General features: G+C 40.8%; 1 protein-coding gene across 1 annotated transcript; it reads left to right on the forward strand.

Annotated features, from left to right (window-relative positions):
* The first annotated feature begins 1 nt into the window (after position 1).
* On the forward strand, positions 2 to 21,405 carry LOC124151018 (coiled-coil domain-containing protein 157-like). Its single transcript, XM_046523258.2, has 11 exons — positions 2 to 138; positions 3,175 to 3,435; positions 5,291 to 5,462; positions 6,647 to 7,421; positions 9,738 to 9,928; positions 11,207 to 11,383; positions 11,746 to 11,914; positions 13,659 to 13,813; positions 14,994 to 15,073; positions 16,744 to 17,063; positions 17,984 to 21,405. The coding sequence occupies exons 2-11, from the start codon at positions 3,191 to 3,193 to the stop codon at positions 18,145 to 18,147; spliced, it is 2,448 nt and encodes an 815-aa protein (XP_046379214.2). The 5' UTR covers positions 2 to 138; positions 3,175 to 3,190; the 3' UTR covers positions 18,148 to 21,405.

The raw sequence follows: 21,405 nt of genomic DNA on the forward strand, positions 1-21,405 counted from the left end.
CTTGACTCGAAGGAAGTGACGTCATGTAAACAACATGGCGTTTTCCGAGGGAACATTCCAAATATGTGCTAGATTTTCAGTGGTTTTCTGATAAGTACCTTATATTCATGTCAATTTCAATCTGGTTGGTCCCTCCTGGTATGTTGAATTACAAATTAATAATCTTTTGAATGACATGTCTAGATTGTTGTCATTTGCAGAGCTGAGTTTGTGAAAGATTATCGAATATCTTCACCCTATCGTCATTTGTGAATTTGATAATAGCATCAACTGTGTCTGCGTAAGCCTACCGGTATATGTTTTATGTAACAGTATACCGTTGATCACACATTGCCATTTCTCGTGTTACTTATTATGAACTTATATCATGTCACAAAGGAATCTGACATGGTTGGTTTTAATGTATCATGTTTAGGATACAAGTAATTCTTTCAACTGTTCAAACATTTTGCGATCACACAGACATTGTAAATACTCAGATAAAGTTGTCTTTTATAAGTGAGTGAGATGTACAATGCCTGTGTAACACAACCCCCGTTATAGCTGCAGTACTCGTGATAAATATGTCCGATTGAAACGTAGGATGTCTGAAAACATATGATCCGACGTTATAATAATATTATTTTTACCTCTGTTAATCTTTGGTCTTCTAGAATTCAGTAACAGAAAGTGCACATACACTATGTCCACTACACAATGTTTGATGAATTAAATTTTTTCCATCGTCACATCAATGTCAGAGACAATGATTTTATTCAGAAAGTTCATATAAATTAAAATGCAATTCTATCATCTTAAAAGTATGGATCACAAAATGTAATACATCTCAAAATTACTGTTGTTCTGGTGATTTGCGAGAAAACTAGGAATGTCTTAAGCGTCCGAAAACCCATAACACAGGAATATAGGACCTATATTCAGCATTATAGCTCTCTATCATTATCAGTCTATTTATAATCAGACTTTTTATTCCAATGCATATACATAACTTCTCCTATGGAGGTGTCCTCAGATTTTCACACATTAAAGGGACAGGACGTCGACCGCTCTGAAGCTTTGTTTGTAAACAATAGCCGATAACTCCCGAGCTTATTTTTGCTCTGCTAGCCTTATTCCGTTTCTGCTCCAGTGACAACACTGCGGGTGTTGGCTTACACGGGACCAGACTTTCCTCTTGTTTGAAAACAAACACACTTATTCTGAGATACTGTAAACAGGGATTTTTTTGCGACCGTTTTATTATTGCGAGTTTTGCGAACGAGACTCAATCGCAAAAATTAAAAACGTAAAAATTAAAAACGCAAAAATAAGTATAAATAATACTTTATTTCTTTATTTATTGCAACACGTCATCAAATGTTGAAATCATCAACCAGAACCACAAGTTACTCAATAAGTTAAAAACACAAATGAATGCAGAATGGTCACACAATACATCACAAATGACAGTGTAAACAGAGCAATTAGTGTCTTCTTATATAGTTTGCATTCAAACTCACAGTCATGGCACTGAGTTGAGTCAATTATCGTATTTGATAATTGGTCGCAATCCCTTCCGGTCAACTTTCCGGCCAACTCAGATTAACTAGCTTCGGAGAGAAGCTGTCTATTGTTTGGTAATCGAGGGGTCATCTCAACACGGCAACTCGCAAAAATATCTCATCGCAGTATTGTCTTTAGTGTGGTATTTGCAATATTTTAACGGAGCAGAAATAAAGCTGTTTACAGTAATAACAGACAGGCCTAATTCAAGCCTTTCGGTGTGCTTTACATATTGTTTTGCATAATTATATGGATATAGTACTACAACTGCGACAATGAGGTGCATGACAACACATCCAAGTGACTGCATATCACAAGCTCTTGGTACGGCTTCGATGACCGGATGGGGATAAATACACAAATGGAAATAGTTTTTCATGTTTTAGGATATTTTCTCAATGAAAGCTAAACATTTCATGACATATGTTTATCTAAATGTTTAGACTTATCCAAAATGAAACAGATGAAATACACATGAATGGACTGGTAATATGTCACGATGTGACAGAGGTATTCGGCTGGTCGCAAGGAACTCTGGGTAGGAAAGTGATTAATTGGCTTCAATACAACCGAGGCATATTTATATTGTTATCTAGGCTTTGATATACACTGGCTTCTAATCTAATCAAGCTGGCTGTTAGTATTTTGTAACTCATCAATGAGTAAAACACACAAGCTTACTTTTCAATTTGCATCTGTGAAAAGAAGAAAACATGTTATAAAATGCTACTTGTTACACTGCCTGGCACTCAGCAGTAAAAGGATAAAACAAGGACTGGTTGGCTCGGAGTCAGTATACTGTGTCTGAGTTGGGTATTCATGTAAAACTGTAGTATGTCAGTCAGTAGGCTGGCAGTATATAACGGTCATTAGTTTGGAGGGAGTGAGTGAGTATGGTTTTACGCCGCTTTTAGCAATATTCCAGCAATATCATGGTGGGGACACCAGAAATGAGCTTTACACATTGTACCCATGTCGGGAATCGAACCCGAGTCTTTGGCGTGACGAGCGAACGCTTTAACTACTAGGCTACCCGACCGCCCCCATTAGTTTGGACTAGTACAAGCAGACAGATATGTTGCTATGTATGTGCAATAATCTTGAACGCAACTCTAAACCCCATTTCAACTCACTTCACCTTAGTTTCTAACATTAGCAATTTTATGTGCCTAATTGTCAAGCCATAATTAAATTGTCGTACAGTTGACAGTTACCGTATTCGACGTAATAAGCACCTAGGGCGCTCCCAAATTAGAAAAATGGGGCTCTTATTAGAATATTATTTTGGTGAGAAAAACAGAGTTGAAAGATAAATTTCGTGGTTTATGCTGATAGCCTGAAATGTTTATATACGACATATATATTTTTCCAGAATTTAATTGTCCATAATTAAGGGTGCACGAGTGCGTATTATTAATTATTATTATTAATAAATAAGTCTTGTGTACATTGATCAGTGTGCTAATTGGGGTGCTAATTGGGATTGTTCACTAGCCAATATATTAGCAAATATCGCTGTTTGCGCTTATTAGATAGGAGTGCTTATTACATCGAATATGGTATGTTTTAAGAAGCATGATGCAGTTCTGCATTCTGATCTTATGTCACTATGGTCAATATGTTTATTTACAGATTGTAATCCCTAACCATGGCTTACTTGTTGGGAAGCAAGGCCTGTATGGAAAGTCTTCGAAATGATGTTCAAGACTTGCAATGGGCAATTAATGATGTCTTTTCACGGACTGGACCAGTCTCCTCTCCATCATGGAAATTCCCCGACAAAAAGTCATGGGATCTTGACATTGATGAATTACTTGAAATGTACGACTATTCTGAAGATGAAGAAGAGAGGCAGGTGGCACACATTGCACTGTATGAACTAGTGATTGACAGGTAGGTTCATGTATGCTTGTGATCATAATACTAAGTAATGATGGCACCTGATACACTTTACAGTTATACTCAGAGCTCCAGATAAGCTGTGTATCTGCATGAAATACGCATCAGAAACGCAGAAATACACAGTAAAATATAATCCAAGCGTATCAAATACGCAACGAACATTACAGATACGCTACAAAAATAAAACTTGTGCGTATCATCAAAATATTGTGAAGTAACCCTGCGTATTCGATTAGCAAATCGGCAACTTATTTTGAAATTATAAAGGTGCATTCCGTCAACCTTGCCAAACTCCACGATGACAGTTACATCATGATCATTTGCCATCACACTTTCTTGTGGAAGTATCGTGGTATTTTTGAGTCCTATAAAGCACTCGAACCCACACGACACCAGTTTGCAGGGACTAGATGAATAGTGTTTTTAAATATTTAACTTAAATACCCACATGTGTAAAAACCAGTGGGTAACAGAAATTTGAATACGCAGGTAGAATTACTGATACCCATTGATTTTAAAATGCATGGGTAAAATACCCACAAAACCAAAAGCTTATCTGGAGCTGTGTATACTATTGGCTGCTGTTTTCACAGATAATTCATGTAAATAAAAGTTTCCTTAACAGGCTTAAATAATTTACATGAATTTGTATAAAGAAGAAAAGTTCTGTTGATGAATGATGTATATAAGTCCATACTCTAGCTCTTGTTGTTAATTAAATATCAACTTCTAAAAGTCACTCAACATGCTCAAAGAAAGAAATATAAAAAATGTCAGTTCATTTTCCTTTTGTTGACACACTCACTCATCAGTTAAGACCCAGTCTGTGCTAAAATCTTTAAGTCACTAGCCTGAACTTGTATTTTGGTATTGTTTCCTGTATTTCCAATTTCATACAGTAAAGCTCCAGATACTTTTTCAACCTTATAAGAACAGTACTGGTCATCAGAACTGATGACTACCAGACATATCTTTTAAAACCTATTATTTTTGTAGAACTCATATGTAGAATTTATGGTGCTGGTATGATATTGTGCCGCTGTCATTCAAAGACCTTGTGGTGTACATTCGGTTTTTGGTGCCAAACTAATGTCAACCTGACAGACGAGTTTGAGTACATTATTATTTGCCAATCAGAATGCAGGATTGGGAGGTATTCCATTTGCTGCTGACACAAAATGACAATCCTGTTTAAGTGTAAGTTAATGCCCAATATGACAGAAGTTTAATTATGGTTTTGAGAATAAATAGCCAAGGTACGGTAACAGTTAATCTTAAGAGTGTATAGTATTGTTTTCCCGTGTATTTGACACTGTTGTAATTTGCAATCAGCCCATATTCGACTAGTTTTCGTCCATACAATAAGCCGATACAGCATCATGTAAATAAACACCACATTTAGTTTAATGTTAGCTGAATAGCAGATGAGAAGAAACTTTACGTGAGTCAGATTTAAACTAATGACTAAAGTTACATACAGCAAAGATTAACAATTTGTGCACCCTGCTGTGATATTGCTGGAATATTGCTAAAGGCGGCAGAAAACAATACTCACTCACCCACCCACCCACCCACTCACTCACTCACGCACGCACGCACGCACTCACTCACTCACTCACTCACTCACTCACTCACTCACTCACTCACTCACTCACTCACTCACTCACTCACTCACTCTGCTGGTTGACCTGTAAAAAAAGTTAAACCTTCTCACATGCTCTAGAAGAAGAAGCATACATGTGATGGAAAACAGGATTAATGTCTGTTTTATGGACTATGAATCTGTTGTAAGCCATCATATCCCTATACCACGTTGTTGCTGTATGTTTATTCTGTCTACAACTAGGATGGTGTTGTTGATGCAGTCCATGGGCAAATACACCGAGCAGCTGATGGCCAGTGTCAAGACAGGGGGAGACAACTCCTCCACCTCTAGTAGCTCTGTTGGCCTGGTTGTGAAGAAGTACTGGAATAGACTGATACAGCTTCACACAGTTGTACAGCAGACACAATCCGAGGTACTTGCTGGTGTGTCACACAGATGGGAAACTGCTCTCACTATTATAAATGTTAGAGGGGCGGTCGGGTAGCCTAGTGGTTAAAGCGTTCGCTCGTCACGCCGAAGACCCGGGTTCGATTCCCGACATGGGTACAATGTGTGAAGCCCATTTCTGGTGTCCCCCGCCGTGATATTGCTGGAATATTGCTAAAAGCGGCGTAAAACCATACTCACTCACTCACTATAAATGTTAGACTGCATCTGCCGATGTTTTGAGAACAAGTGTCTATTCTAACCTTTGTTGTTTTCCACCATAAAAATCATATGATGGGGGCATGGTTGGCCCAGTCGTCTAAGGTGCCACAATTCGCTGTGCAGAGTTGCGTCCCTTATGCACACCAGAAACCTATGATTGCTGGTTCGAATCCCGGTTCGCCCCGATTATGTTTCTAAGTTTGTCAGCACCATACCCGTGCTCGTGGATTTCTCCGAAGTGTTAAATGTCTGAGACCTGCATCACTTTGGGCTTTCCTCCTACATTAAACTGACACGCTGCAATATAACTGGAATACTGTTAAAAGCGGTATTAAAAACCTAACTCACTCAAACCCAACTAAAGGCCTAAGACAGATTTGTGTCTCGAAGCCATACCAGTCAAAGGCTTGGTAATGTTTACCAATGTTGACTGCCTCCAGTGGATAGAACTACTGCCGAAGAGCTTTGTTTAAGTATTAGGAAAATGCCTCATGAAAATGTCTATAATCATGATAATCCTATTAATTGGAAATGTAAGGGGTCTCTCGTTTCAAATACTGTGGGTGTCAACCCAAACATATTTGAGGATGATAGGATTCCCATTATGCAGAAAGCTGATAAGGATATTTTAAAATCGTTTTCACGTCATAAATTATGAAGATCTATAGTTCTACATAGTCACTTTTATTTAAACAATCTTATTGTTATTTTTCCCCAAACGCAAGCGCATGTGTATCTTCTTTTGCAATGAGAAGGCAGTGATCAAGGACAGATAACTCCAGTTGGTAACCATAGGCAACAGAAAATCAAAAATAGAAGAGACAAGTTTGGGGCTCTGTGTTACATAGAAGAAGGAAATTTGCAATGTGTTGTGTCATGATAAGTGAACTGATGTCATGAATATCTAAATTCATGTAATTTTATGTAATACTCAGAATATTTTTTCAGAATAAATCAAAAAGTCGAAAATTTTCTGATTTGGAGAACACAGTCAGTAAACTAACCGATGAGTTAGGTCAGCTCCACAATGGAAATGGGACATCTTACCAGAGAGGACTCACTCCTCCGAAGACACTAGGATTTGGGGGACTAATCCCCCCGAACAACGCAGAGCTCGGTGTCACGAGAGGGGAGTCTGTGACCTCAAGCGAGGGGGAGATTTCCAAGGATGCTTGTAATAAATCATCGCAAACAATTGAGACGGTATTTGTACCTTGTGAATCATGCCATGCAGTTCAGAAGTGTTTCCGGGAAGCTGGCGAGGTCGTCATCAATACGTGTCAGTCTCAAAATATGCCGTCGTCATTAAAGAAATTTCGTGGTCAAGTGGTGGATGTTGAATGGTTGAGTTCCAATGACGTGAAACGATGGACAGCGGAGCAGAACAAAGACATTGCCCGCATAAGTAAACACGTCGAACAGCTTGCTGCAACAATTGGTCCACTGCAAGAAGATGTGGCAGGGTATTTAAAAGAAAAGAGAAAAATGACCGAAAAAGTGTCTAAGGCAGAAAAGGATTTGAAGGTGGAGCGTGAGACACAGTCTGCAGTTCGGCACCAGTTTGAGGTGAAGGTCACAGAGTTGGAGAGGCAGCATGCGGAGATGCTGAATCATGTGACCCAGGAGAAGGAGGAGCTGAAGCAGTCTCGGTCAGCGCTGGAGGCGATGTTGGCGCAGCTGAAGGAGGAGCTGAGAGAGCAGCAACAGCAGTTGCAACAGCTGGGTGAGGATTGAAACTGTTGCTGTCTGATATATAGATCGGGACTTGGGTTCCTAGTGATCTAAGACATTGTATCTCACTGTGAAGAGTTACATCCCTTGGCCATGCCAGGATCTGTAGTGGGTTAAAATCCCTTTCACAACTGTATTGTGTGTTCAGTCTGCCTGTCACCTGTGAAGATCCGGGTTAGAAAAGGTCTTCAGCATCCCATGCTTGTCGTGAAAGGAGACTATGCTTGTCATAAGAGGCGACCAATCAGATCAGGTGGTGAGGCTCGCTGACTTGGTTGATGTATATCATCATATGCCAGTTATAAGATGCTCATGATATCAGTCAATGGATTGTCTGGTCCAGACTTAATTATTTAAAGACTGCCGTTATATAGCTGGAATATTGCTGTGCGTGGCGTTATACAACAAACAAATCAGTCTGCCTGTGCCTGTCTGATATAGTGTCATATCTTAATACAGAAAAATACGGAAAACGAGAGTTTTGACCAGCACTATGCACATTCATACACATTCATTCAAATATAGATACACATTCAAGCCAGATTAATTGGTTTGATACGGTTACTTGATCTGAATCTAAAGGAATGACCGCCGTGTTGTGACAGCAATGACATGTGAGTTGACAGTGTCGCCTCAAATTGGAATTGCCCATTAATTAAAATTATAAACTTCACTTGTGGTTCTCTTTTATTGCATGCATGTGCTTCTAAGATCAAAGGATGTATAGTGTGAAAAGTTAACTAGTAGAACAATCGTTTTTGCGGGACTTGCCGCGGATGTTTTCAAACAGATTATTAGAACTCCATTCAGCAATAAACGGTTGATTATGCAATGAGAAGCGTTATGTGCAAATGAACAACGCACAACAATACAATCATGTCTGTGTAAAACTCTCAGTATTAAAAGTGTACATAAATTTTGGGAGCCATGCCTTACCATGCGTAGTAACCGAGGTAGCGCTTTATCGAAGAGCACAATAGCGAGGGATCACTGTAGTTAGACTAACATTTAGTCCCAGAAATAAAGTTATTTTATTTAAGAAGTATATATAATATGCAAACCAAATGAAGCCCAGAACAATGCTTGATTGTTAAGGCGATCTAGACTTGCTAAATCATTCTAGACTTGAGTTGGTAAATTTATTCTGTGGGTCTGTGAGACAGACTACTTAATAGTAAACATGAATGAATACCTATACTTACTATAGACAGTTGGGCTTCCTGCTCCAAATCCATCAGATAAGATACAGATGTTGCTGACTGGATAGATTCCATCATCATCTCCATTGTCTTTAGTTCTTCTGTGGGACTAAAAATAATAAAGTCCTCATTGTTTCTTAGGCCAAACTTTTAACTTGTGCTCTTGGATCAGATGGTGTCATTGTTCTTTTCTGTTTATTTACTCATTCCAGTTGTATGATGGCGGTCTGTAAATAATTGAGTTGGGACCAAACAATCCAGTGATTGACATCTTGAGCATCGATCCAGACAATTGGGATATGATGACATGCATCAACCAAGTCAGAGAGCCTGATCACCTGATTCTATTAGTTGCTCTTGCAACAAGCATAGTCGCCTTTTACGACAAACATAGTCACCTTTAACGACAAGCATAGTCGCCTTTTACGACAAGCATAGTCGCCTTTTACGACAAGAATAGTCGCCTTTTACGACAAGCATAGTCACCTTTTACGGCAAGCATAGTCGCCTTTTACGACAAGCATAGTCACCTTTTACGACAAGCATAGTCGCCTTTTACGACAAGCATGGTTGCCTTTTACGACAAGAATAGTCGCCTTTTACGACAAGCATAGTCGCCTTTTACGACAAGCATTTTCTTTTGTGTGAAATAGAGGTCAGCAGTGCTTCTCCAACTCTCTTAGTTCCTATGTTTCTTTCTTTAAGATTCTGTTTGAGGACCACCTCTGTGGTTTAGTGGTAGAGCGTCCGCCCGGAGAGCGGAATGTCTGGGGTTCGATTCCCGGCCGCGTCATACCAAAAGACGTTAAAAGGTGGTACTTGTTGTTACCCTGTCTGGCGCTCGGCATTAAGGGGCTAAAGCAAGGACTGGTCGGCTCAGAGTCAGTATACTGTGTCTGAGTGGGGTATTCATGTTAAACTGCGGCATGTTATCTCAGTGAGCTAGCACTATAAATCGGCATCAGTCCAGACTAGTACAAGCAGCCACACACACATGTACATGCACGTCGCTATATAAGTGCAATAATCTTGGACGCGACGTTAAACCCCATTTCACCTCACCTAAGATTCTGTTTGACTGATGTTCTTTACTGATCATACTGATTCAGAAAATACAAAACAAGACCTTCAAAGTGAGGTAGATCAAAACAAGGCGACATCCAGGGAAGTAACCTCACTAGAGTCAGAGGTCGGCACCTTGAGGACACAGCTGTCGGACATCAATGAGAAACTGGAGAAGACCCACCAGGACCTCGGCAAGGAACAAGCCAAGAACAGGAGTGTGGCTAAACATGGCCAGGTAATGGGAGTTATGTTTGTTTGTTTGTTTGTTGTTTAAAGCCGCACTCAGCAATATTCCAGCTATATGACGGCGGTCTGTAAATAATCGAGTCTGGACCAGACAATCCAGTGATTGACATCATGAGCATCAATCCAAGCAATTGGGATACGATGACATGCATCAACCAAGTCAGCAAGCCTTACCACCCGATCCCGTTAGTCGCCTCTTACGACAAGCATAGTCGCCTTTTACGACAAGCATGGGTTGCTGAAGACCTATTCTAACCTGGATCTTCACTGGAGTTATGTACATAATTGTCATAAACCACTGGTAACTATAAGTATGCCATGTTAGGTAATTCTTCAATGTTGTCTAAAAGTCTATCTTTCCCAGTCCCTTCAGAGCACCCTGCTGCAGAGAGTGGTCACCTGCAATGTGATTGATGCTCCTGTTGTCTACAAGTCTATCTGTCCCCAGTCCCTTCAGGGCAAGCAGGACTCCCTGCTATAGTGTTACCTGCAATGTGATTGATGTTCCTGTTGTCTACAAGTCTATCTGTCCCCAGTCCCTTCAGGGCAAGCAGGACGCCCTGCTACAGAGAGTGGTCACCTGCAATGTTATTGATGCTCCTGTTGTCTACAAGTCTATATGTCCCCAGTCCCTTCAGGGCAAGCAGTATGCCCTGCTACAGAGTGTCACCTGCAATGTTATTGATGCTCCTGTTGTCTACAAGTCTATATGTCCCCAGTCCCTTCAGGGCAAGCAGTATGCCCTGCTACAGAGTGTCACCTGCAATGTGATTGATGCTCCTGTTGTCTACAAGTCTCTCTGTCCCCAGTCCCTTCAGGGCAAGCAGGCAACCTGCTACAGAGAGTGGTCACCTGCAATGTTATTGATGCTCCTGTTGTCTACAAGTCTATATGTCCCAGTCCCTTCAGGGCAAGCAGGATGCCCTGCTGCAGAGAGTGTCACCTGCAATGTTATTGATGCTCCTGTTGTCTACAAGTCTATATGTCCCAGTCCCTTCAGGGCAAGCAGGATGCCCTGCTGCAGAGAGTGTCACCTGCAATGTTATTGATGCTCCTGTTGTATGAAAGTCTCTCTGTCCCCAGTCCCTTCAGGGCAAGCAAGACGCCCTGCTGCAGAGAGTGTCACCTGCAATGTTATTGATGCTCCTGTTGTCTACAAGTCTCTCTGTCCCCAGTCCCTTCAGGGCAAGCAAGACGCCCTGCTGCAGAGAGTGTCACCTGCAATGTTATTGATGCTCCTGTTGTCTACAAGTCTCTCTGTCCCCAGTCCCTTCAGGGCAAGCAAGACGCCCTGCTGCAGAGAGTGGGTGACCTGGACCAGGAGAACCAGGACCTGAGGGACCAGGCGTCGCTGCTGGAGGAAGAGAAGGAAGCCATTGAGGAGTCACTCACGGTTGCCAAGACAGAAGCTCAACAACTGGAACACAAGATCAAGGAGAAAGAGGTGGGCTTCTGTCACTGGCAGTATCATCTGATAATATCAAACATGTCAGAGGTCATGAATGTTGAGATAGAAAAGTTGAATTTAGATTTTACTAATTTGAACATACATCATGTCTGTACACTGTACACTGTACACTAGAGGGTATCTAGGGTATCAGTACTGGACATATCCAACTTCTAGGGACTTTGAGGGGCCCAGGTGGCCCAGTTGTCTAAGGCACCAATGACACTGAAACAGTCTGTCTGAATATCAAGACCATAATGTGACATTATAACTGACCGCCTAATCTTGGATGCGATGTTAAACCCAATTTCACCTCACCTCACCTGTCATTATAACTTGTCTGTCGTGTATGTATCCAGGTCGTTATAGAGAGCCTGAACACGGAGAAGACAAGTCTGAAGAAGAGCATAGCTAATACGGAAGGCAGGATAGAGAGACTGGAGAAGTCCCTGGAGGAAGCCAGGGAGAGAGAGAGGATGATAATAGAGTACCCTGACCTCAATGGCCCAGTCAACCCAGACTATCAGGGTAGGTTACCATGGTTACAGGGTTGTCAGTTGCTTATCAGCTTGAACTTATTGAAGTTTCTGGTCAACCCAGACTATCAGGGTAGGTTACCATAGTTACATATTATGTTGTCGGTTGATTAACCGAGTGTTATTGTGATGATCGAGCTAGAACCATTTGCAATGTGCAACTACTGATAGATCGAGGGTTCGACACACCTGACCATTTTCGCGACTTTCAATTTGATTTATCGTAGAAGGTTAGGCGTGATGAAATGAAGTCACTTTAAACTGTCTGGACAGATATGTAGACTTATGTTGGATGCTCCGGTTGTGTCATCAATATCCCCCCCCCCCCCCCTTCAAAGCATTTTTTGTGACATTGCTTCCGAAGGTGTTTGTTCATGAATGAGCATATACGACTGCATGACCAGATCACTCAAAGTGAACAGTTCAGATACAAATCATTCGAAAACTCTGTGGAAGTGTGCCTGACTTCTGTTTTTGTGGTCAAAAATATCTTAGATGTGAACAATAACATTACCTATTGATCTCTTGCGTAAAACGCTGTGAGTACATCACGGTTGTCTTTTCTCAATCTGATGGTGACCTTGCCCTTTGTTCGAAGCTGTTGCTGACATGCAAGCAGACTTGGGTTTGTTGATTTTCACATCTTCAGTATAGGGTGGTACAGTTAACATAAACGTCTTTGCCGCGCACTCTGATTTCCCTCTTCCAAAATGGTACGGACAGGATATAAATTCATCTGATAGATCAAGGAAACTGAAACAATTTGATTGCACAGCCGGGACCCTGTGATATCATGACGGACATGTTGCAGGTACAGGTGATATCGTGACGGACATGTTGCAGGTACAGGTGATATCGTGACAGACATTTTGCAGGTACAGGTGATAACGTGACAGACATGTTGCAGTTACAGGTGATATCGTGACTGACATGTTGCAGGTACAGGTGATATCATGACGGACATGTTGGCTAGTACAGGTGATATGACGGACATGTTGCAGGTACAGGTGATATCGTGACGGACATGTTGGCTAGTACAGGTGATATCATGACGGACATGTTGCAGGTACAGGTGATATCGTGACGGACATGTTGCAGGTACAGGTGATATCATGACGGACATGTTGGCTAGTACAGGTGATATCATGACGGACATGTTGGCTAGTACAGGTGATATGACGGACATGTTGCAGGTACAGGTGATATCGTGACAGACATTTTGCAGGTACAGGTGATAACGTGACAGACATGTTGCAGGTACAGGTGATATCGTGACTGACATGTTGCAGGTACAGGTGATATCATGACGGACATGTTGGCTAGTACAGGTGATATTACGGACATGTTGCAGGTACAGGTGATATCGTGACGGACATGTTGGCTAGTACAGGTGATATCATGACGGACATGTTGCAGGTACAGGTGATATCGTGACGGACATGTTGGTTAGTACAGGTGATATCATGACGGACATGTTGGCTAGTACAGGTGATATCATGACGGACATGTTGGCTAGTACAGGTGATATGACGGACATGTTGCAGGTACAGGTGATATCGTGACGGACATGTTGGCTAGTACAGGTGATATCATGACGGACATGTTGCAGGTACAGGTGATATCGTGACGGACATGTTGCAGGTACAGGTGATATCATGACGGACATGTTGGCTAGTACAGGTGATATCATGACGGACATGTTGGTTAGTACAGGTGATATGACGAACATGTTGCAGGTACAGGTGATATCGTGACAGACATGCAGAACCAAGTGAAGGCCAACTCAGTGAGGATCCAGGTGCTGGAAGACCAGAACGAGGGACTCCGGAACTCCATCACTAAAGTCCTCACCATGACACAGGGCAGGGAGCCTCCAGCTAAACACCAGCAGGTAGGACCCACTAGAACATCCCCATCACGGGGGGACCAGACCAGGGATCTCTAGATGTCTCACTCCACACTGTTCAACAGATAGCAGGGAGATTTATTTTGTGGTCATTAACATTTGATGTATTTGCTCATCATTTATTAGGGGGCACGGGTGGCCCAGTCGTCTAAGGCGCTGTGATTCGCTGTGCAGAGTTGCGTCCCTTGGACACGCCAGAAACCTATGAATGTGGGTTTGAATCCTGGTTCGCCCCGATTATGTTTCTAGGTTTGTCAGCACCATACCCGTACTCGTGGGTTTCACCGAAGTGGTAAATGTCTGAGACCTGCATCAGTTCGGGCTTTCCTCCCACATTAAGCTGACACGCCGTGATATAACTGGAATACTGTTAAAAGCGGCCTTAAACCCAACTCACTCACTCATCATTTCTTGATGCGTTATTGTGATGTGATATTATATGTTGTAGCAGGATCACTCGGGGAACATGGGGTTATATGCATCCTGCATTAGGTTTTATACCACGACCTGGAGGCAATAAATTTATCTTACCGACATGTAATATGACATTGTAAAAGAATTCAAACAAATTCAAAATTGATATAAAACAGCTGTTTGATTGAGCTGAGGTTAGCTTGCTCTATGTCACGTGACTTCATTGACTCAGGAAAAAGCATGCAGCTCTTTACTTTGAATTTGGGTATAAGTGATTTATTCTCAGAAATCCATGTGCAGCCTGACTCGCAAGTGGGGATGTATAAGAGATTTCTTCCCCGGCTGAGAAACTTATTACTTTCCAAGGCAGGACACTAAGTATATTATCAAGAGCACGGTGACCAATCAGATCTCATCATTCTGACATGGAGGTATAATAATGCTGGATAGTCCTTGTTAGTTGAACTACAGTAGAAAATGCAAGCAACCAGTTCTCAAATATATTATTATTATTATTACCGGTATCATCATCATCATCATCATCACCACCACCACCACCAACAACAACAACATCATCATCATCATCATCATCATCATTATTATTATCAGGTAGAAATTGTTGTAGCCTTCTAGCTATTTAAGAGAAAGAGAGAATGTCTTTTTCTGACTTGGCTGTGTAAATGTAGGCATCAGTATTAGTCACAGTGAATAACATTGTAGTGAACTGAGATTGTGGCTGTTGTACTGTCAGATGTCTGGGCCTGCTCCGCTGTGGAAGACGGAATCCCCGAGTCAGTACAGAGAAGACGTGTCCCACGCGGACAACGCCAGGTGAGAGGCAGTCAAGGCAGTGACTGTTGTAAAGGGTCCGACCATTTGATATTCTGGAGGGGGGAATTTGTATTGACACCAGATATTTTTTCAACTACATGTGCAAAACCAGATATATATTTTAAAAACACTCATGGGTTGTATACTCCCCAGGGAGTTGAGAATGATAACTGGAATTCAGTAAAAGGATATTCAGTCCGATGATATTCAGTCCGATGACATTCACTCTGATGACATTCACTCTGATGACATTCACTCCTATGACATTCAGTCCGATGATATTCAGTCCAATGATATTCACTCCGATGACATTCACTCCTATGACATTCACTCCAATGAATTTAAGTCCAATGACATTCATTCCTATGACATTCACTCCGATGACATTCACTCCGATGACATTCACTCCGATGACATTCAGTCCGATGACATTCACTCCTATGACATTCAGTCCGATGACATTCAGTCAGCCAGGTTACACGTTGTGACCATAATGGCTGATGCACATCGGCAGAATTTCTGTCGCTTTTATTTGGTGTATCTATTCCAGCTGATATTTTGGAAAAGATACCTGGCTAGTATTTATCACTCTTATGCCAACCAGAAATTCTCTGAAAGAAGCATTCTTACCTTAAAGGCTATATTAACTCCAAAACAATGTATGTGACAAAGCACAACAGGTCTCCAACCTAACTGGTTGTCAAAGGCAACAGGCTCAGGTGGTCAGACTGGGTGCCTTGGTTGTTGGTATGTTAAATACACACCCAATGGTGTGGATCGCTGCTCATTTTATCAATCACTGGTTTGTCTGGTCCAGAGATGATTATTTACAACCAACACACAGTCTGGTCACCTACTCCATTACCCCAGTGGACCAGCATTACTTTCAAAGTGCTGATTAATCTAAAACCTGTTGGTTGTAATCCTAGCTTTCCATCTACAACCTGCTTTCCTCCAAAATAATTTTTTTCTTTGTTTGTTGTTTAATGCCGCACCCAGCAGTACTCCCGCTATGTGATGGCAGTCTGTAAATAATCAAGTCTGGACCACACAATCCAGTGATTAACATCATCCACATTGATCTAAGCAAGTGGGAATCGATGACATGCATGAACCAAGTCAGCTAGACTGACCATCCAACTCCATTAGTCGCCTCTAAGAAAAACATGGGTTGCTGAAGAGCAGTTCTAACCCAGATCTTCACAGGAATCGGCCAAATTATAAGCAACTGATGTATTCAAGTTGAAGGTTGCTTTGACCTAACCTACTCATTCCCTTTGTCTGTAAAAGATGGCAAATAAATCTCTCATTCCACGCCCTCCTCTAGAGTTTTCCTCAATCAGACCATACTCTCTGATGCCTCGTTTCTCACGGCATGCTGCTAAATCATTCGGACACTCACTCACCAAATAGTGCTAAAATGATTTCATTCCTATACATCTTCACATTTTGTTAGAGATTTCTGTAGACATTAATGTTTACATGTATATTTTCATAATAAAAAAATTTGACATACTAATTTTGAAGCATTTAAATAAATATATTAATACCTGTTTTGAGAGGCTGTCCAAAAAATAGAAATGGATGTGAAAATTACATTTATCATTTTTTTTCTCAAAGTCATCAGTTAACATGGTTAGTAATGTGTATCTCTCATTTCATACTTTCAGATATTATCAAGAGAATCAGAACAATAACAGTTCCACCAAATCTGTGACTCCTGAAAAAACTCCACCCAAGACTGCAATCATACCCAAAGAACAGACGTTCGTCTTTGACCACAACAAGACTAAAACAGAAGGAGAGTTTCTGGTGACAAAGTCATCTCGGCCCAGTAGTGCCAGTAGACAGAAGGATAGCACAAAACAAGGGAGACCACCCAGTGGCAAAGGTAACCCAGGCAGAGTTATGGCCCCTGTCAATGCAACCAGCATCAGTGCATACATCCAGATGAAGAAGAGTGGGTACCAAAGCAACCAAGGCGTTGGGGGTAAGGAGGATGGATTTGGTGGTGTGTTTGGGGTAATTGTTTGCCAACAGGACTTGTTCTGTCATCGTGTTTTTCTATAAAAGAAATATGAGTATGAAATGAAATGCTTCCCTTAGTTTGCCAACCTCCTTTCAGGATGCTGGATGATAAGAGATGATAACATAATGCTTACTTTTTACTGGCCAATCATCACAATCTCATTAAAATCAGATCTTAGTTCTCGCTGAAGCTAAACAAAGATCTGAGGACATCCCATTACGGGTCACGTCTGACCGACCTTTCGCGAACTCTGACCGACCAATGGAATTACTGAGAAGAAGTCGACATTAGCCAATCAGAAAGGCAGTTTTCTTGTGCTTTACGGCATTAATTTCAAATTGGCGACTACGCTTCGAAACATATTTTGACAAATTTTCGCTTAAAAATTTGAAACCTGAACAAAAGAACATTCTCGAATGGCTAATATATGGTCTAGATTGTATAGATTCAGTCGTTGAGCCCGTAACTATCGTTTGGCATACCCCGTGTTAAAGTTTTCGAGATTGCATGATGAGAAATCACATTCCGACTGTCACTTTCATGATCTGGTAAGAGACACTCTGATTGGTTGGATGAAAGGTCGTTCTGACGTGACCCCTCATGGGATGTCCTCAGATCTTTGTTTAGCGGTAGCGAGAACTAAGGTCTGATTTTAATGAGATTGTTAATTGGCACAAACCTTTGCATCCTTGCGGCTTTTAAAAAAAACATTGTTAGTTTGATGCAAGGTTGGGACATCATTGCAATGAATCAATCACATGATATTTAGGGAGTACAAGAAACAAACATGCAATCAGAATATAAAGAAAGTTTTAAAAATCCCATCAGTCACATTCAATTATATGATGATGCATTGAAACTGTTTCCCTTCCTCTTCCCAGCTGCTGTGCGGCCGCCACCTTCTGGCAAAGCTAGAAGCCAATCAGGGACAGATAACTCCGGCTATGTCCGCCCAGACATGTTTGTGTGTGCGGAGTGTGACAAGATGTACAGCAAGCAGAGAGATTTGGAAATACACAAGAGTTACTGCACTGGGGGCCACTAGCTAACGGGGGTCAGCATTAGTTGTTTTTTTTAATTTTAAGAAAATAGACCTTTTTTTAAATTGCTGCATTGTGAAAGTAGTGCTTTGAGACCCTTTTGAAAATCACTTATGTGATAATTATTTTTTTGCAGGGCTCCATTCAGAATTACAGGACTAACTAGTTTTAGGATTAGTGTTTTTAATTAAAACAAATTAACTCTTTCTTCAACATGTTCGAACAATTGCTTCATTATGAAAATAGTGCTTTGAGACTTTCTTAATCTTATAAAAATCACCTCATGGGTTAATTATATTTACCTGGGCATCATTAAGCATTACACACATAAATATTTAACATGTTTTTTTGTTTTTTTGTTCATTGTAAATATTATACTTACCTGACTACGTTATTCTATTTAGTTATAATGACAAGTAATCCGTTGTTAATTAGAAGGTATGTGTTTTGAATATGATCTCAAGACTGCTACTTATGTATTAGGAGGTATGGAGCACTTCTCAATATTGTCCTTCACCCTGTTCATTAACACTGCCCTCCACAGAAGTCTTAGAGTTGAGTTGTCTTAGCCAGATAACACGGACATTCCTTCTAGGTGCTACACTGGAACACAGGTCTGTTGATGTTTGTTGCTTGGAATGTTTTTTTGTGACTGAAAGTAGTTTAATTTAATGATATTTTTATGTGTTGATAGTCTATGACCTAGTTTGCATACAGAGAATCTCTTACTCGTCGTAAAAAGTATAAACTACTCGCCAAGCCTGAGAGGTTTGAATATTTATCGACTCATGTTGATATATTTTATATCAAACAATCTCATGAAAATCAAAACTTAGTTCTCACTACTGTTCAATAAAGATCTGAGGACATCCCATTGCATGTCAGGTCAGAATGACCTTTCATCTGACCTGTCAAAACATCGCTCACCAGATTAGGAAAGTGACAGTCGGAATGTGGTTTCTAATCATACAACCTCTAAAAGTTTAACATGGCATATTCCAAACAACTACGGGCTTCACAATTGAATCCGTCAAAAACATTGTCTGTCAGTGTAGTCTCCATTTCGAAACTAGTGCCGTATAGCTCGAGAAAGCTGCTTTCTGATTGGCTTATGTGAACTTCTTGTGAGTCTTTTCATTGGTCAGTCAAAGTTTGCGAAAGGTCGTTCTGACAACCCATAATGGGATGTCCTCAAATCTTTGTTTAGAGGTAACGAGAGCTAAGATCTGATTTTAATGAGACTGTATATCAAAAGACATGAAGGTGAGATTCTATTTATCCTCTAAAATCATTCTTGTTCAGTTTCTAACAGTAATAACCAGTGTCTTGAGTGTAAATAGTACAGCTAACCAGCTTCAGTGGCAGAGCGATTATTGATATCATTTGGTTGTGATGTCATGGTAACCGATGATGTCACAATGGTCTGTAACACATTGTGATGCAGTTTCATTGTAGTGATACCTCCTAGGATCTGTACTGATCTCACCCATACATATCTCCTGTGGAAGCCGGTTTAGGATGTTATATTCTAATTTACAGTTTACTCTATCACTGATAGCGATATCCTGTAATATAGTTCTCACACTGGTTGTGACAGTGTATCTCGGAGCTGCTAATGTTTGTATTACAAGCCTGTATTTGTGAATACCCACACATATCTGCACCTGGGCCCACTTGCACAAAGTGATCTTAGCTCTAAGACGATCGTAAGCCTATGTTAGGGTGTGGGAGTTACGATCATCTTAGCACTAAGATCGCTTTGTGCAAGTTGGCCCTGAAGTCGAGGCTTTGTCAATACTTCACGGGTCTGTATACACAACATTCCTCCATCACCCGCCAATACATTTTGCCTATTTTTGGTGTAGTCGTTATCTTTTACGAACTAATTAAGTGATGACCTGGTTTCAGACATAGGAAAACCAGCGAGTATTTGACTCGATTATTTTCAGACCCCGTCATATAGCTGGCATGTTGGTGAGTGCAGCGTTAAACAACAAACAAACAAACAAACACTGGCCACAGCCTAGTGGACATTTACTCTTCACCTTGATTTAACATCCTGCATCACTTCGGTCTTTCCTCCTACATTATGCTGACATGCCGTGATATGACTGGAATACTGTTAAAGCAGCGTTAAACCCAACTCACTCACTCACTCACTCACTCACTCACTCACTCACTCACTCACTCACTCACTCACTCATAAGTCATGTGACAGAATGATGGTCTATAGTACCAGTGGGAAACTGCCTTATTGAATAAACTGTGATATTCCAGGATACAACCTGTCTCTAACATTCCCACAGATGTCACTTTGGATACTTCCAGTGTTTTTACACAAACACCAGGTTTCTCCGTCACCGAGTATTGATGAAGTATTGACGATCCCCCAGTATCGATGAAGTATTGACGATCACCTGTATCAATGAAGTATTGACGATCACCCAGTATCGATGAAGTATTGACGATCACCCAGTATCGATGAAGTATTGACGATCACCCAATATTGATGACGTATTGACGATCACAGATTTATGGCACCCTAGATTTACAAAGAAATCCAGTTAAATACCTTATAATTGTCTTGAAGTGAGCATGGTGTTGTTCAGACAAGGATTTACCAACACAAGAAAGAATGGTATTATTGTGTGAGATGTACGAACACAGCGCTCTCGTACCTGTTAGACATATATTAGTCATATTTTCGTTTTTCTTTGTGTACGACAAATATGCAGTGTGTTGCCATTATTTGAAAATTTGGGAGTCCAACAATCACAGTATCCATACATCACTTGCCGTAAGAGCTGACTAACGGGATCTGGTGGTCAAGCTCGCTGACTTAGTTGATGCATGTCATCATATCCCAATTGCGTGGATCGATGCTCATGATGTCAATCACTGGATTGTCTGGTCCAGACTCGATTATTTACATTCCGCCGTCATGTAGCTGGAATATTTCTGAGTGCGGCGTTAAACAACAAACAACAACATTAAAACCAGATAGTGAGATTGATCTGTCCATGTTTGAAATATTGAACAGAATCCATGTTTCTAAACATTTGATCACAGCATGTATATAATAAATTGTTTTTATTTATTGATAGACCAATCTTTAATGTAGGTGATCTCCGTGTAGTGTTATTTTATGAACCGTCCAATTGTGTCTTATACTATGTGTCTTAAAATTAAGATGTTCACCTAATAGTGTTATTTAGGTGCTTTATTTATTTACCCAAAAGAATAAATATGTACACAAACGTTAA

This window comes from Haliotis rufescens, unplaced genomic scaffold (assembly GCF_023055435.1).
Source record: "Haliotis rufescens isolate VD_foot unplaced genomic scaffold, xgHalRufe1.0.p SCAF_15, whole genome shotgun sequence".
Classification (NCBI taxonomy): Eukaryota; Metazoa; Mollusca; class Gastropoda; order Lepetellida; family Haliotidae; genus Haliotis; species Haliotis rufescens.

Coding starts and splice junctions, on each gene's coding strand:
- LOC124151018 (XM_046523258.2), top strand. CDS start 3,191: ATGGCTTACTTGTTGGGAAGCAAGGCCTGTATGGAAAGTCTTCGAAAT. Junction 5,463..6,646: donor TACAGCAGACACAATCCGAG/GTACTTGCTGGT, acceptor ATATTTTTTCAG/AATAAATCAAAAAGTCGAAA. Junction 13,814..14,993: donor CTCCAGCTAAACACCAGCAG/GTAGGACCCACT, acceptor TTGTACTGTCAG/ATGTCTGGGCCTGCTCCGCT.